The sequence below is a fragment of the Numenius arquata genome, chromosome 1 (genome assembly GCF_964106895.1).
Source record: "Numenius arquata chromosome 1, bNumArq3.hap1.1, whole genome shotgun sequence".
NCBI classification, from domain to species: Eukaryota; Metazoa; Chordata; class Aves; order Charadriiformes; family Scolopacidae; genus Numenius; species Numenius arquata.
In genome coordinates this window covers 95,351,052-95,365,648 of record NC_133576.1, presented here as the reverse complement: position 1 = coordinate 95,365,648, position 14,597 = coordinate 95,351,052, and the positions used below count along the sequence as shown (strand labels likewise).

Here is a 14,597-nt window from a genome sequence, read left to right as displayed (position 1 = left end):
TACTCGCTACAAAGAACGCTGAGGTGGGAGACAGGCAGCTGGAAGAACTTTGTCTGTGGAAGTTAGTGCTTCTCCGTGGGTTACCAACTGCACCTTCACAATTTGCTAGAATATACATGTAGCTTTTAGAGAACTGCTTGCTGTGTTTGGGCCAAGCTTACCTCCTGGCTTTGAAACGGATGAGATAACCACTGCCATATACTGATACTTGCAATTTTTGCAGCATCTTAAAAAAGTCTTGTTTTTTTTTTTTCTCATGTATTTTCATGTTTCTAACTAAAGTATCTGAACTGTCTCATTTTTCTGTATGTATACTTACTGTTTGCTCATTTCTAGAAAAAGTTGGGTTTGCATTTAATATGTATTTTATCTGTATTTTGCTTCTAGACATTATGAGCGCTATGAGGTATCTAAAACAATAGAGGATCGAGCTGGCCATCCTCTCATTGACAGGTAATAAGAAGTGGAATCGATAGGTAGGCTGAAACATATTCAGCAATAAGTATTAACCATTTTGGTATGCTCAGGCTTAGATTCCTTGTCAGTTACAAAAATGTAATTTCAGGTAGGTTTTAGAACAACCTTTTTTTTTCTGCTTTATTTTGTTAGTTGTGTTTCTGACTAAAATTAAGCCTCCTTAGAACTTTAACTGTTGGGTGGGTTTGTTTTTTTCCTTTTTTTTTTCCCCCTTAAGGATCTGTTTTGAATATATTTAGTAGGAAATAGTTATGTCTCTGTGTGTCTTTATCTCTATATGAACATTTTTTTTTTTTTTTTTAATAGGCATTATGAACGTTATGAAGTCTCTAAAACCATTGAGGAGCAACCTGACCAGTCATTTGCTGACAGGTATGCATGATACCTAATCTCAGCGTAGGTTGTAACATCACCATTTCTGCATCAGAGAGCTTGGAAACTTTCAATAAACTTTAGCCATGGCAGCTAAGCGTATATGTTATATTGCTGCTGTGTGTTGCAGTTTTTAAGGCATGTCTTCATCTTGAGAAAACAAGCAGCCAAACTTTTTGGCAAATTATTACCCGGTGCTGTAAACAACAGTTAGTCAGTCAGTAGGATTTTACTGGGAGAAGCAGAACTATAAGGAGGTAAATATGTGGGTGGTACTAGACTTATCTGGGTGGAAGACAGTTTCAGATAGTATTGTGATTGTGTCATAATGTGCTATACAAACTAAGGTGCAGTCATCCCAATCAGGATTGTGCAACTTAGGAGAGAGTAAACAAGGAGGGAAGTGAGAGGCAGCAGCAGTGTATTTATCAGGAAGATACAGATGTGTCACTTGTTAAGTCACTCTCTCTTACATTGGCTATTTTCTATTTGGTTTTGCTTGGTGGTTTGTTTGGGAGTTTTATTGTTGTTTGCTTGGTTTTGTTTTGTTTCTATTTCAATAGAATATATCAGGCACTGCAGATTTGGGCTCTTTGAATAGACACCTTTTTCTTCTCCCTTTTTTATAATTGGGCTATGGTTAAAAACTGCTGAAGTAACCTAAATCCAGAACGTTTGTATCAAGCCTTTCTCTTGGATGGCATCCCCCAGTAGTTCTGCAAGATCCCTTCTGTTGCATATTTCAGTCAGATCTTATAGTTGGTGTGAGCATACCTTTTTTATATTAAGAGGAACCCTAAAACTTATAGGGTACAGCTAATGGATTTGTTACTAATGGAAGATCTAAATCCAACTTCAGAAGGTGCCTGCACTAAATAGTGACATCTTGCCTATACGTGTGAGGAGGACACTCAGGTGCTAAAAGCATCCCAGGCAAGGCTGACCTGCTCTTTGGAACTCCTTTTTACTACAAGCAACTGTGAAATTGCTGCATCTTCTCAAACAGACAATAAAATAAGTCCGCACCATAAGACAATCAGAACTTGGGGGAGCAAGAAATGTGATGCAGTTTATGCATTGTTTATTTACAGAGAAAGGACAAGACTCCCTCAAAATGCTGTTACATAGCCAATGCTGTACCTGTAAACACAATAATGTGGCGGCTTTGAGCTGCGACCCAGCAAAAGATTTCTGTTCTTTTCCAAAGTATTTTAAACTAAGAAACTCGCTGTATTACTTGAGCCTAATAATACAGCACAGAGGTGTTGCTGAAGCTCCTGCTCTTTACTGTCAGAAAACCAGCTTTTTGCTACTTGTCTTCCTGTATATTAAATGACATTTCTTGGCTAGAATTCATTTAAAAATTATGCTGCTGGGTATGATCTGTGAATATTAAATTTCTCGAGAACAATCTGCATTTTGAGGAGGTGTTTTGCTTATGGTCTAGTAACAGGGCTGAAGTATGATATAAGTTTCTTATAAAGTTAAATCATTTATAAACCTGCTTTGAAAGTTATCGCTTCTTTGACTGTCTGACTGTAGTCTTCATAAAGCTTCCACAGGGAAGGACTTTGGTTTTTACATGGGTTTTTTGAAGCAAATACAATGCTCAGTTCCTTATACCTGAAGCACTGGGAACTTTCAATACACAATTTTAACTTTTCATCAGTGATTGCCTATTGACTTCTAAATATTGATATCAACAGGATATTATCCTGTTGATCTTTGTTTGGGTGGTTTTGCCTCTTGTTCTAAGTACAGCATAAGTTGTTGATGGGAGGGATGGTGAAAAAAGGGGCTGTGTATCTCTGGTTCACAGTGATAAGATCTTTGTCTGTGACGAGGTCTCCTTGTTGAGACAGAGAAATTAATGTTTTCTATATCCTTAGGAATAAGTCCAAGTCAACTTCAGAACTGAACGAATTCAACACAATCAGAAATGGTAAGTACTGTTTAATTTCCCTTATTTTTAAAATGTATTTTTTTAAAAAAAAGGTGTTACGGACGTAGTCATCCTAAGAAAATTAATTGTTGAGGTACTTTTTTATAGCTGCATTGTAGTTCAACTTCATACGATGCCACGATTTAATTAAGTTTTAACAGTGAGAGGAAATTCGTACAGTAACATACAAGCTTAGGACAAATATGGTTAACTGCTCTTGAAGTGCCATAGCAGTGATTACAAACACATCCCAGATGCTGAAATTTTAGATGACTGATATTTATATGAGATTAAACCAATCATGTAGGTATATCATCAAAGATATATGTGCTCTTGACCTGTTCTACTGGGAGGTGTCCCTGCCTGTGGCAGGGAGGTTGGAACTCGATGATCTTTAAGGTCCTTTCCAACTCTAACCATTCTATGATTCTATGTTGACTCTGTCAGTAAAAAAAGCTGCACATACCAAGATGCTAACGTATTTAATACAACTGTTTGCTCTTCTAAACTTCTGTTAGTGTAGGAATAGCACAGCTAGAAGCCAACTCTCAATACTGTCACAGTGGCTTGTCTCCTGGACTCTACTTGATGGCTGCCTTTCTTCAATTGTCCTTCAGTTACATTACTGCATTTTTAGAGGAATGTGTGTCAAACAAACCAACCAGTTTTACGAATATGTTACAGTGGAAAATGCCCAAAAGCTATTCCTGTGTCCAAAATATGATTAAAAAGAGTAATCTGAAGTAATCATAGAAATGTAAATGGTGTATTAGAGGAAATATTGCAGATTGACAACACTGCTTTCACGCCTTAAAGCTCGGTCATTGAAACTAACGAGCAAGTAAACTTACACAATATTTTATAATGGTAATCTATAGCAATAAAACCAAGAGTAAATCTAGTCAGAGCAGTATTTAAAGGGATTGAAATTTCAATTGAATGACTTATCGCTGAGTAATTTTCTTAATTAATCTTACTGTAAAAAGTAGTTACTGGATCTAGGAAAGAAAGGAAAAATTGTTGCTTTCTAACATGTCAACACATATTGAAGAACGATGGCTTGTTTATTTCCCCTTCCAAAATTTCAAAGGCCATAAGGTTGCACATTCTTTCTCTGTCTTCCCCCCTGCCCCAACCCTCCCTCCTCCCCCCAATGTATTCATATAAAGCAATGTGTTTAGTGCCTTGAATAAGGAAAGAATTCTTGAAAACAGGGACAAGAGAATATGAACTCCTAAAGAGAAAGAAGGTGTCCCACCATTCAATTATGTATTCCATACATGCTTCAGTTTGTATTGGAAGAAGAGTCCAAACTGTGGCACTAAAAGACATCATGCCCTTTTAAAAATGCATGTATGTGTGTACATATATGTGTACACACAAATGTGCATTCACATGCACTTGGGAAGTGAAGGGAAACACCTAATTGTATTTAAGTTAAATACAATGTAAAAGGCCACATTAATGGAAACGCGAATGAAAAAAACTGCATTAATAATGGTGTGTTGCCCATTTTGATACTGCTGCAAAAATTAACTGGAGAAACTTGTGAATGTGGTGAAGAACGACTGCTTTTGGAGTTATAGCCAGAGTACTGGATGTGTGATAACTGCTTTTGTGCCTTAAGGTGAAGCTTAAGTTTGCCCATGTTGTCCAAATAGGTACTCAGAGCAAGTATTCAGAGAGGTCCTGGAACATGGGTGAATCGCAGAAGAAATCTCAGAAGGAGCAGAACCTCTCTGCAGCAGAGTTGGAGAGACAGCAAATCCTTCAGGAAATGAGGAAGAAAACATCTCTACACACGGACAGCAGCTGGATTAGGCAGCGCAGTTCCAGTATACATAAGGAGCCTATTAGTCTGTACAGCAATAGTATGAGGAGGTAGGAATCATGTTAAAAATTAACTTTGTCTTCATCAAATATTTTTGTTTGGTTATTCTAAACTTCAGCTTGCCTTACAGAGCACAGAAACAAATCGAGTCTTTGAAATGTTATAAGGTAAACTGAAGAGTAGCACAGACAGAAGAAAGTAGCAGTCTTGCAGCTGGGATTAAATGCTTTTTTTGCAAATAAAGAATATGGATGTGACCTGTAAATAACTCAACTGCTTATTTCTTGGTTGGTATACCAGCAGTGGAAATCAATAACCATGCCTTGTCATTGACAGACATGGCTTAGAATTTCAGCGTGACAATTTATGGTGGAAAATGATTATTAGGGCTGAGTAATATACCTTTTTTTTTTTTTTTCTTTTAACATAGACATATGCCAAAGTCTGAAGTGTTTCTTGCTTTGAGTGATGTATGAATGTTGGATTTGTCACTTAGGAAACAGCCAAGTTATCAGTCAGGAGAATGTTTGGCTATTGGGCCAACACCTTGTACCTAGACGATGCTATCCAGTCTGGGTGGATTGCTATTTCGATCTGGTATCCCTTGGAGAAAACAAAAACAAACCTGGTATCTGAGGTCCATTGCTGTACAGCGGATTTTGATATGGTTCACCCTGATAAGGCTGGACCGAAGAGTGTTTTGCCTTTATTCTCTAGTGGTTAAGTGCCACCTCTCTTCTGCCTCGCCTGCTTTTTTCCCATGAGACAAGGACTGGACACAAAGGATCATTTGCGGCTCAAACATTTTAAATCAGTACGTGAAGAATATTGCTCAGGGTGATCAAACAAACATTCATGCTAGAAAATCTCAAAAATGCTAGGATAATGTTTTCCTTTTAAAAAAAAAAAAAAATACAGTAGCTCCTCTGTTCCAGCTGTACTGCTATTTACATTTGTATGTGTACCTTTATTGCAGAGGAGAGTCTTTGGACAACCTTGATTCTTCAAGAACGAGCTCATGGAGGCACCATACGTGGCTGAGCCAGTCTGCCTCCTCTACATCCTTGTCCTCCAGTCAAGATTTCAGTCGCCCGGTGTCCACTTCAAACCGAGCATACATGTGCACTCCTTCCTCCAGCAAAGCACCTCCTGCAGCCACCTCTGCGAGAGCCCCCTCTGTGTCCCAGGCAGCCCCCCGGGCTCAGTCTCCCCTCTCTACTTCCCAGGCAGGGTCCCAGACACGCAGCAGGTGAGTGGGTGCCCTTCTGCTGGGTAGATATAAATGTCGGGCCACACTAAAGAGCGAGCTTTGTGTATATGGTGGTCTACAGCAGTGTTCTGGCCCATAACATTGATTAACAAGTCTGAAAAGTACCTGGAGTTTTCTGGCTGGATGGGGTGGTGGAAATATGGGCTGGTATTACCTCCCTGCTCCAGTCATTCAGAAAATTCCTCAGGTTTGTCATCACTGCTTTGACATCGGTTAAAAAAACAAAGGAACTGGAATAAGAAATCCCCAGTCTCCAAGCTGTATGTTGGTTACCAAAATGATTAGTAAAAGCCTACTCCAGATGGCATTTCTGATTTATTTTCTTAGGTTTGTTTTAACAAAAGATTCCTGAAACCCACGCTTTATGGCCCTCATCTTGGTCTCTCCTCCCCCCGCTTCCTGGCACGTGGTCAATATCTTCTCAAGGAGCACTCAGGAATGCTCATAACCCGTGACCCTGGAGAATTACAGAGTAGGATGTTGGTTTTAATCTAGGAGGAGAAAGCAAGAATTGCAACATATTTTGAAACAAAAGTGGAATTCAGTTGTGGTAGGGTAGATAACTCTGCTGTTTATGTACTTGAAACTTTAAAAATACCTCGGGATAAGAGTATAGAGAATCATCCCCACACGATTACATGTATTACATATAACAGTGTGAACACTGCTTCACTAGCTCTTACTTTCTCAGGCACCTTTTGATAAATTGACTCTTTTTTTAAAAAAAAAAAAGTTAGGCTTTTTAAAAAAAAAAAAAGCTATGCTCCTACATTCCTTATGATGTAAGAAAATTACCTTCTTAACCATGTTTGCTTATCTTGTTCTCACTTCCATTTGAGAACATCTTGGTAGATCTATGGAAAATGACCTCTGTATGGCATATGTTCAAAGAGTTAACATAATATTATATGTCCAGGACTAGCCTTCTGTTATCTAACAAGGTGCAGATGGTGAGACTTGGCAGGGGTGCTTGCTAAAACTTAGCCTTCAGGATAATTCCCTGCAAATAAGAAGTAAGGCAGGAGCGTATAACCTGTGTTCTTACTCTCCAAACTTAACAATATACTTTTCATGTTTATTTGTCGAAGGTATTTTATACAATCAAATGTCTCCCAAGGATTTGACAGGATTTCATTTGTTCCTATGTAACTTTGATCTAAATTATAATGCCTCAGCTTTCCCTAGCTTTCAGATCTACTGTAAATAATACTAATTTTCAGTTTATTTTCCCCAAGCAGCCTAATAGTCCACTTTTTACCAGTATGTTTTTATTTTTAATCTCAAAAAGTCTTTGATAACTTTTCTTTGTCTTTTAAACCTTTTCAAGCTGGTTTTAAGGATTTTCGTTCTGTATCTAGGTCAGTCAGTGGGAAGAAAATCTGTTCATACTGTAATAACGTTCTGGGCAAAGGAGCAGCCATGATCATTGAGTCTCTTGGTCTTTGTTATCATTTACATTGCTTTAAGGTGAGAGCTGGGAGTCACATCGTGAAGGAACAGGAACTAATCAGGAGCACGCATGGCTACTCAGTGTTATGCTCACTGGGGCTCTACTAATCACTGCTTTGCCTTCTACTCTTGACAGCGTGGTGCATGCATATTTCCATGGGGCAGTCCTATCTGCGGGCATTTAGCACTCAACTCTAGGACTATTTCATAAATGCCGGACCTGACAAGTAGGACTCTGACAAGTAAAATGGACATGTTGGCTGTGAGATCAGTTTTTCCTTCCTCAAATGGACAGCAAAAAAAAAAAAAAAAATCCGAAGGGGCTGAGCCACCGCTCCCAGAGAAATCGAGTCCTTAAAAAACAAATAAAAACTCAGCCTGGACCCACGCAATTGAATGATTTGAGACGATCCATCACTTCTAAACTAATCCTAGCAGACAGTGTTCACATGGTGTTTTCCAGGCAAAGGCATGTTGGCGGTGTTCAAACTGGCAGGATAAAACCCAGCACCAGAACAGAAGCTGTGGTTAGTGCAAAGCAACCCTGGTCAGAAGCTAGATATAGTAGTGCTAATCAGCCCTGGTCAGAAGCTAGGCGGGTATATTAGCTCATTCTCAGCACCGAGAGAGTTTTACATGATTTGCAGTCAGCTTGGGGCATATATAGACCTGAAAGAATAAATGCTTGCCTGCAAAGATGTAAAAGCACTCCTAGTTCCCCTGCCCTAGGGACCAGATGAGGAGTTAGACTAATTTGGAGGTGCTGTTGGACCCTGCTTCTTCCATGGCTTTAAGAAAAAGACTTCTGTGTCTGGTTCAGAACAGAGCCCTGTGTTGCCCTCTGTGCCCAGCTCGAATGTGTAAGGTAGAGTATTACAAGGGATTGACTTGGTGTCCTTCCTGGTCCTGCCTCCCTGAGCTGGAGGGACTGGAGTAATCCATGGGGACTGGAGTAATCCAGGGGGGTTGGTCATCATTCCCTTTCTGTAGAATGTGTATTCCGTGTGAGGGAGTCCACCTGTAGGTCCTAACCTACATAACAAAACATGAAATCTGTGTTTTTCAAATTTCTGGAGATTAGTGAGCTGTTGAACAGACTGCTATCCAAAAGATTCATTACTCGTTTAAACAGGCAAGCTATCTGTCCTTCTGTAGACAGCTGAGTACTTTGCCTCATAAATTCAATGAGGTGTGTTACACTTTGGTTTACAATCCTTCCAGAAGTGGTTGACATTCACAGCAAAGATGTGTTCAGCCACCATAGTTAAATAGTTTAAAGTTAGCATGAACCGCTTTCAAGCCCTTTATTCATGTGTTTGTTTAAAAAAAAAAAAAAAAAAAAAGAGAAAGAAAAAAGAAATTGGCTCCTCCTCTCCAAATAAGAGCTTGTTTCTATGATGCAAACCCAGGAAATAGGGGGTGCCTGAGTATTTGCTGCTTTGGGTGCCAAAGGGCTGAGGGCGCCAGCAGCGTATAGTGCCGCATGGAAATCTGCAAGTAGCACACCCAGGTGTTCTGTGCCAAAATTGCTGTTGTCGTCTAGAGAACAAGTTGGTTTTTTTTTTTATGTCGAGCCAGTTTTAATTTTCAGAGAAACTGAAATTCAAATTAGATTTAATGAACTAATCTCTAAAAACCGTCTGCTCTATGTTTGCTTAGTTGGTGTATCTCTGCTATTCGTTGTCCGGTCGTCGCCTTAAAATACTTTCTCAGGGTTGGTTGCATTTTGATCTACTAATCGTTATACATTTGCTTCTAGTGATTGTGGGTTTATGGTTCAAGCTTTGTTGAGCTTAATCCAGGCTGCTTTTGAACAGCATTTTCGTTTCTTAATATTTTGTAAGGAGCTGCTAATTGTTCATCTGTCATACAGTGTGTTGCCTGCGGATGCGACCTTGGGGGATCCCGCTCTGGAGCTGAAGTTAGGATCCGAAACAACAAACTCTTCTGCAACGACTGCTATGTCAGATTTAAAAGTAAGGCAATCCAGCTGCAGTGTGCATGACTGTAGTTCTTGTTTGTCCTGTAAAACCTCAAGTGTTTGCACAGCTGAGCCACTCGATGGCTTTCACGTTTACCTTTAAGTTGGTATCTTAGAGAATAGGTTCAGTAAGGTCTGATTGCCAGTTTCTCTCTTTTTTTTAAGGGTAGTCATTCCTAACTCGTAACTCGCTGGTAGCTGATTTTGCCACCTTGTTATTAAGCAGCTTCAAGCAGAAAATGCGGTGTAGTCATCCTGCTTTCTTCATAGATCTGAGAAAGTGGTGTCATGGAGTTGTCAGTTGCTGAACAGGCTTGTCTTGATAACAGAGAAGTCTTTTTGAAAAATTGTCTACAATTTTTTTTTTTTAAAGTATTCTGAATATGTATTTAATTCAATCCTAACACATACCTGGAAAGCTATTAGTTTATCCTGTGCAGGTGCCACAAATGCTGGTTTCTTTTTGCGATGCTATTATTATTTGAATTATAGGTCTGTGATTGGTTATTCATTTAGGTACAAGTTCAGGAGGAATTGATTTACTTACAGATCTTAATTAAAAGGTGCAGTATAATTTTTTTCCTTTATTATGGTTTGCAGAATTCTGATTTACTGGAGCATGATGTTAAGGCTTTGAATAATGGTGTTAAGTTGTTTTTTCTGCTCTCATAGATGATGGTAGACAACCTCCTAATTTTGACAACTCTCAGAGTTTTATATGGATCTATTTTTACGTAGCAAATATGGAATTCTCTAGAATGATAAAATTCAGCTAAGGGAAAGCATTTCTGAATTACTTCCTGGGAAAGATGTCTGTGTTTCTTCATGAGCCCGGCACATTTTTCTCATGGTGGACCAGAAGGCAGTGAAGGGAACAGGATACTCATGCTACAGTAACACTTGAGCACATCTTGGGCATCTGCTGGCTGGAAGCCTAGCTCAGGAAAAAGAGAAACTCTGCATCTGATGCTGTTGCTGTTTTCAGACTATTTTTTTGGCTTCCAGGAAGAGGAAGGGCTGCCTGCACCACACAGAAGTGATTGTGTGGTGCCCAAGCCTAAAACCAGAAAACCCCACACCTCTCCTTGACGCTAACCGTGCATTCACAGAGGCTAATGTTAGGTGTAAGGGTGCCTCTGTCATCAGTGGAAGGAGGAAGAGAATCACCCCCTTCCATCTGGAGGTGACCTGGAGCACTGGGACATATCTCTCGGAGTCAATGTTCGGAGAATTTATCTCCTGCTTGATGCCAAAGTGACCATGTTCCTATTTGAAGCACGCAAATGTGTGGGAGATTCAATCCGGAGCCTGCTCATGTTATTTCTGCTTTATCTTTTCTTTTAGCGGGCAAAATTGCTGGATGAGTTGTATAAGTTCAGTACTGAAAAAAAAAAATATCTTTTTTTGTTATTTCCTGGCAAGAACAGTATTCAGGAATTTGGTGATAGAAGTAAGCAAAAAGTTTATAATGGATAAATTGCTTGTTAGTCTCTTTTTGACATTATAGCCCATAAAGTCACAGCAGTGCCTTTCAGAAGCAGAGTTGATCTGTAAGAAACATTTCTATGCCCTTCCCTTCAGACTGCATCTTCTTGGGCCAGTGGGCACCTCAAAATATAATTGTATGAGATGCGAGTGAATCAGGAATTGTAAGAACGTGTAGGTACAGAATAAAGCATTGAAATTAGTGATTAGTAGTTCAAATTAGCTACTTGAATAATACAAAAACTGGCTATGTGGTTACTGCAATGAAGATATACCGACAGCACAGCACTGGTCTGTAATGCAGATTACTTTGTTTGCAGTTGGCATTTGACATCAGCCTGGATTATTTGTTAGTTTGGAACGTGAATATAATGGCTAAAAAGTTTGATAAACTGTAAGATTATTAATATTCACTGTGTAATTTTATGGTGTGATATTTTTCCATATTTTAATGTTAATTTTGTGGTTTAAACTCGGAACATTGTAGCGAAACACCAATGAATTGGTAGATGCCCACAAATACATGGAGAGAGAGGATACAAAAGTTCTTTTTTAATATTGTTACAGTTATCTAGCAAATATTAATTTCATTATTGAAGGATAAATTTAGAAAAACTGTCACCCTGTCTCTATGCTAATACTAAAAATAATTCTTAAAAACGTGGTAAGGTGCATGTTCTGTGGAATATTACTTGGCCTGAAATACTTGCAGTGCTATAATTGGATTAAACTCAAATTTGTTTTGTTCTTTAAATTTCATTGCTAGATTCAGAATGTATACCTTAGTTTGTGTTACCATTTTTAATAGGTATTGGAAATACCATTATCTAACTATTTTTAACTTGGAAATTTTAATTCTTGTCACCAAGATTCTTCAGTAAATAGACTTTATTTACAGTTTTTTCTGTCTCTCTCTAACAGCTGGACAACCAACCTCCATGTGAAGCAAATGAAGATATGAAGCCACTGTTGCAGATAAAAGAAGAGGTGATTGCTGCTGATGTAGATCTATAAATATATATATTGTGTGTATGTGTGGTTTTTTTCTAAGAGTAACTCTGGCTTGTCTAGTCTTCATAGCAATGCATTGTATTCTTCATATAACTATTTTTATTTATAAGAAAGTAATTGCAGTAAGGAAATATCTGGGGAAAATGCTTTCACTTTTTCAGCTTCAAGTACTGAGAGCACAAGGGAGAATAAGTATATTTTCAGTAATAACTTCAAAATATTTTTGAGGCTTATAATCAACTAGTTGACTTTCCAATGGTCTATGAAGAGGGTATTTTGTTTCTAAGCTCTTGAAATGAGCATTAGAGAAATAGCTAATATAAATATATATTTGCAATTGCTGTCTTTATTTTTGACATATACTGAAAGTGAATTCTCTAGGTTAATTATGAAGCTGCATTTAAATGCACACAAATGTGTTTGCTTTCCATATGCTGGTTTCTAAAATTATCTGCTTTTTTGAAACTTAAATACAAGGAATAATCTGTTTGCTCAGTGGTGTTGGCATAATATTCTGTGGAATCCATTTAAAGGGAAGAGTTCTCTTTTCCCATTTGGAAAATATAACTATCACTTTTTCCTCCACAAATTGAGTGGAGAATGGTTGTTGAATTACAGTATATTTGTAAATAAAATTTCTGATGTTGCATTTATTAGAAGTTTGGGGTATTTTTTCTTTCTATCCAGCTAAATGTGTCTAAGATGATTTGTTGAAAGATAAAATTGTTTGAATTTCACCTTGGGAAAATATTTTTTATGAGAGGATTAAGATGTCCACCTAAATATGTGCAAGAACAATAGTTCTTGCTTTTCTCTTTTCCTTTACAGTAGACATCAGATTTTGTGTCTAGTTCTTCCATCAAGCTCCTCATGCTCTTTCCCTTCAGCATTTAATGCAAGTGTTGAGTCTGATTCTTTGTCCTCTGTGCTCATCCCTGAAGCACGACAATTGGAAGAGATGGAAGTTCTCCAAAACCTCTCTGCTGTGGCTAGAAAGGAGGCGCTGAATATATTTTGGGTTAGCTTCTGCTCCTTCTGAAAAGGAGGAGTGCAGCTGGAAAGTGCACTATGTGGTTTTCAGCACTGGCTCCCAAATTGCTTTGGTCAGTGGCTTCCCCAAACCCTTTCATGCCCAGTTGTGGACCCTTCTGTGTCTGCATCCTTGGCAGCAGCAAAGAAAATGTGGGATGTGGATCAGAGGAGTTTGGGAGGGCGTTTTGTGGGTGGAAACCAAGGAAGAGGACAGCTGGGAGGTGTAGGAGGGTGGTGGGGCTCTGAGTTTCTTATACATGGCACCATGAGGAGCCGCAGTGAGGGTGCCGAAGCATCTTATGCTGCTCCTTCCTCTCAGGGGAGCTCAAGGACAGATAGGAGAGCTAGCAGACTGGGGAGAAGAGATTGTGACTGTGATAGCTGGGGGCAGCAAGGGAAGATCATGCTGTTTCAGTGTAGTGGAATAACTTCATCTGTGTGGGCCTCCTGTAACGTCTCCTGCTTGTAACTCCACCTGTCTCCTGTTATGCTTTGGTTTATTGATATTTCCCCTGAACAGAGGGGTTCTGCCTTGTGCCAAGGAACTCCCTGCTGATAAAGGCTGAATTACAAAGTGCCAAACATAATTTTCAAATTTTGCTTTAAAAAAATAAAATCTAAAATGCCTCACCAACTCAAAGTTGACAAGCTCCTTGTTGAGCCACCTTTGTGACTTAGCCTTGGCTTTTGGTATTCTGTTAAAGTGTCTTCTATGAAGTGGACTGGTAAAGACATTTCATTTGGTTTCTACTGTTGCAGTTAAGTACTGACGTGGCAGACCACAGGTGAGAACTCTGGGGTATGAAGGCCCTGGTCCTCAAATACAGACTACGGAAGGATATTCACACTCACACAGCTCTCTGGGAGCCTGGGCTCCTCTCTGCTGCTTGTGGAAGAAGGCTGCTTCCCTGAGAGCTATTCGGAACAGGAACCCAAATTAGCTGCTGTGCAGATCTGGCTCTCAATTAAGGCACATCCCTAATGGATGCCCCTCTTACGCTGTCTAGTTTTCAGTCTTCTTTTATGGTAGGCAGCATCAGACTATGAACAATCACACACACCACCCCACCTTGCCCCCTCCCCTCAGTAAATTCAGGATCCCCACAATCCCCATCGCCAGCCCTGAAATACACCGAGAGACACAAAATTTTTTTGTCACAGGTCAAAGTTTCTCAACTGCCAAAGCATCAACGAATTTATCCAGCCTATCCATGATTTCCCCTCTCCCAGCGTTGTGTTATGCAGCAAAGCGGTGGGAAAAATCAGGGATGGCCACGCTGTCTCTTGCATCTTAAGACCAGTCATGTTGCCCTGTCCCTGGGAATCATTTGGGCATGGAAATCGCCTGGAGGGTTGAAGAACGGAGGGAGAGAAGAAAGCTCAGCGACCTGAGGTCTGTGGTGCCGCCAGAGCTGCCTGACTGGTGTCCTGCAGCCTGGAGTGACGCACTCTCAGCCAGGCTGGCTTTTCCTAAATGACATCAAGTATTTCCACGTGGGGCTCCAATTTCATTTTCCCGTTCAATGTCTGCAAAAAAATGGGTAATTTCATTAGCTTGTTCCAAATGGCTTGCCTGTGAGCAAACAGCGAGTGGAATTTCAGGTTAGTGGGGCTCAAAGAGCTGAAGTTGAAACTCTTGCAGAGTTGAAGCTGTTTCTCCTCACCCTTGTAAAAAGGCCTGGTTTAACAAGGCTCCTTTAAACCTGCGTTTGCTAATTTGAGTTGGCAAATGTGAGCAACAGAGACT

At 39.6% G+C, this 14,597-nt stretch overlaps 1 protein-coding gene across 1 annotated transcript in view; it reads left to right on the top strand.

Moving 5' to 3' along the window:
* LMO7 (LIM domain 7) overlaps positions 1 to 12,475 on the top strand; it is a 136,954-nt gene extending 124,479 nt beyond the window's left edge. Inside the window, exons 27-34 of the mRNA XM_074148826.1 lie at positions 388 to 453; positions 784 to 849; positions 2,739 to 2,791; positions 4,453 to 4,672; positions 5,599 to 5,871; positions 7,251 to 7,359; positions 9,215 to 9,317; positions 11,729 to 12,475. Coding sequence (XP_074004927.1) covers positions 388 to 453; positions 784 to 849; positions 2,739 to 2,791; positions 4,453 to 4,672; positions 5,599 to 5,871; positions 7,251 to 7,359; positions 9,215 to 9,317; positions 11,729 to 11,751 — 913 coding nt within the window. The 3' untranslated portion in view covers positions 11,752 to 12,475. The remainder of the gene's footprint in view (positions 1 to 387; positions 454 to 783; positions 850 to 2,738; positions 2,792 to 4,452; positions 4,673 to 5,598; positions 5,872 to 7,250; positions 7,360 to 9,214; positions 9,318 to 11,728) is intronic.
* The last annotated feature ends 2,122 nt before the right edge of the window (positions 12,476 to 14,597 follow it).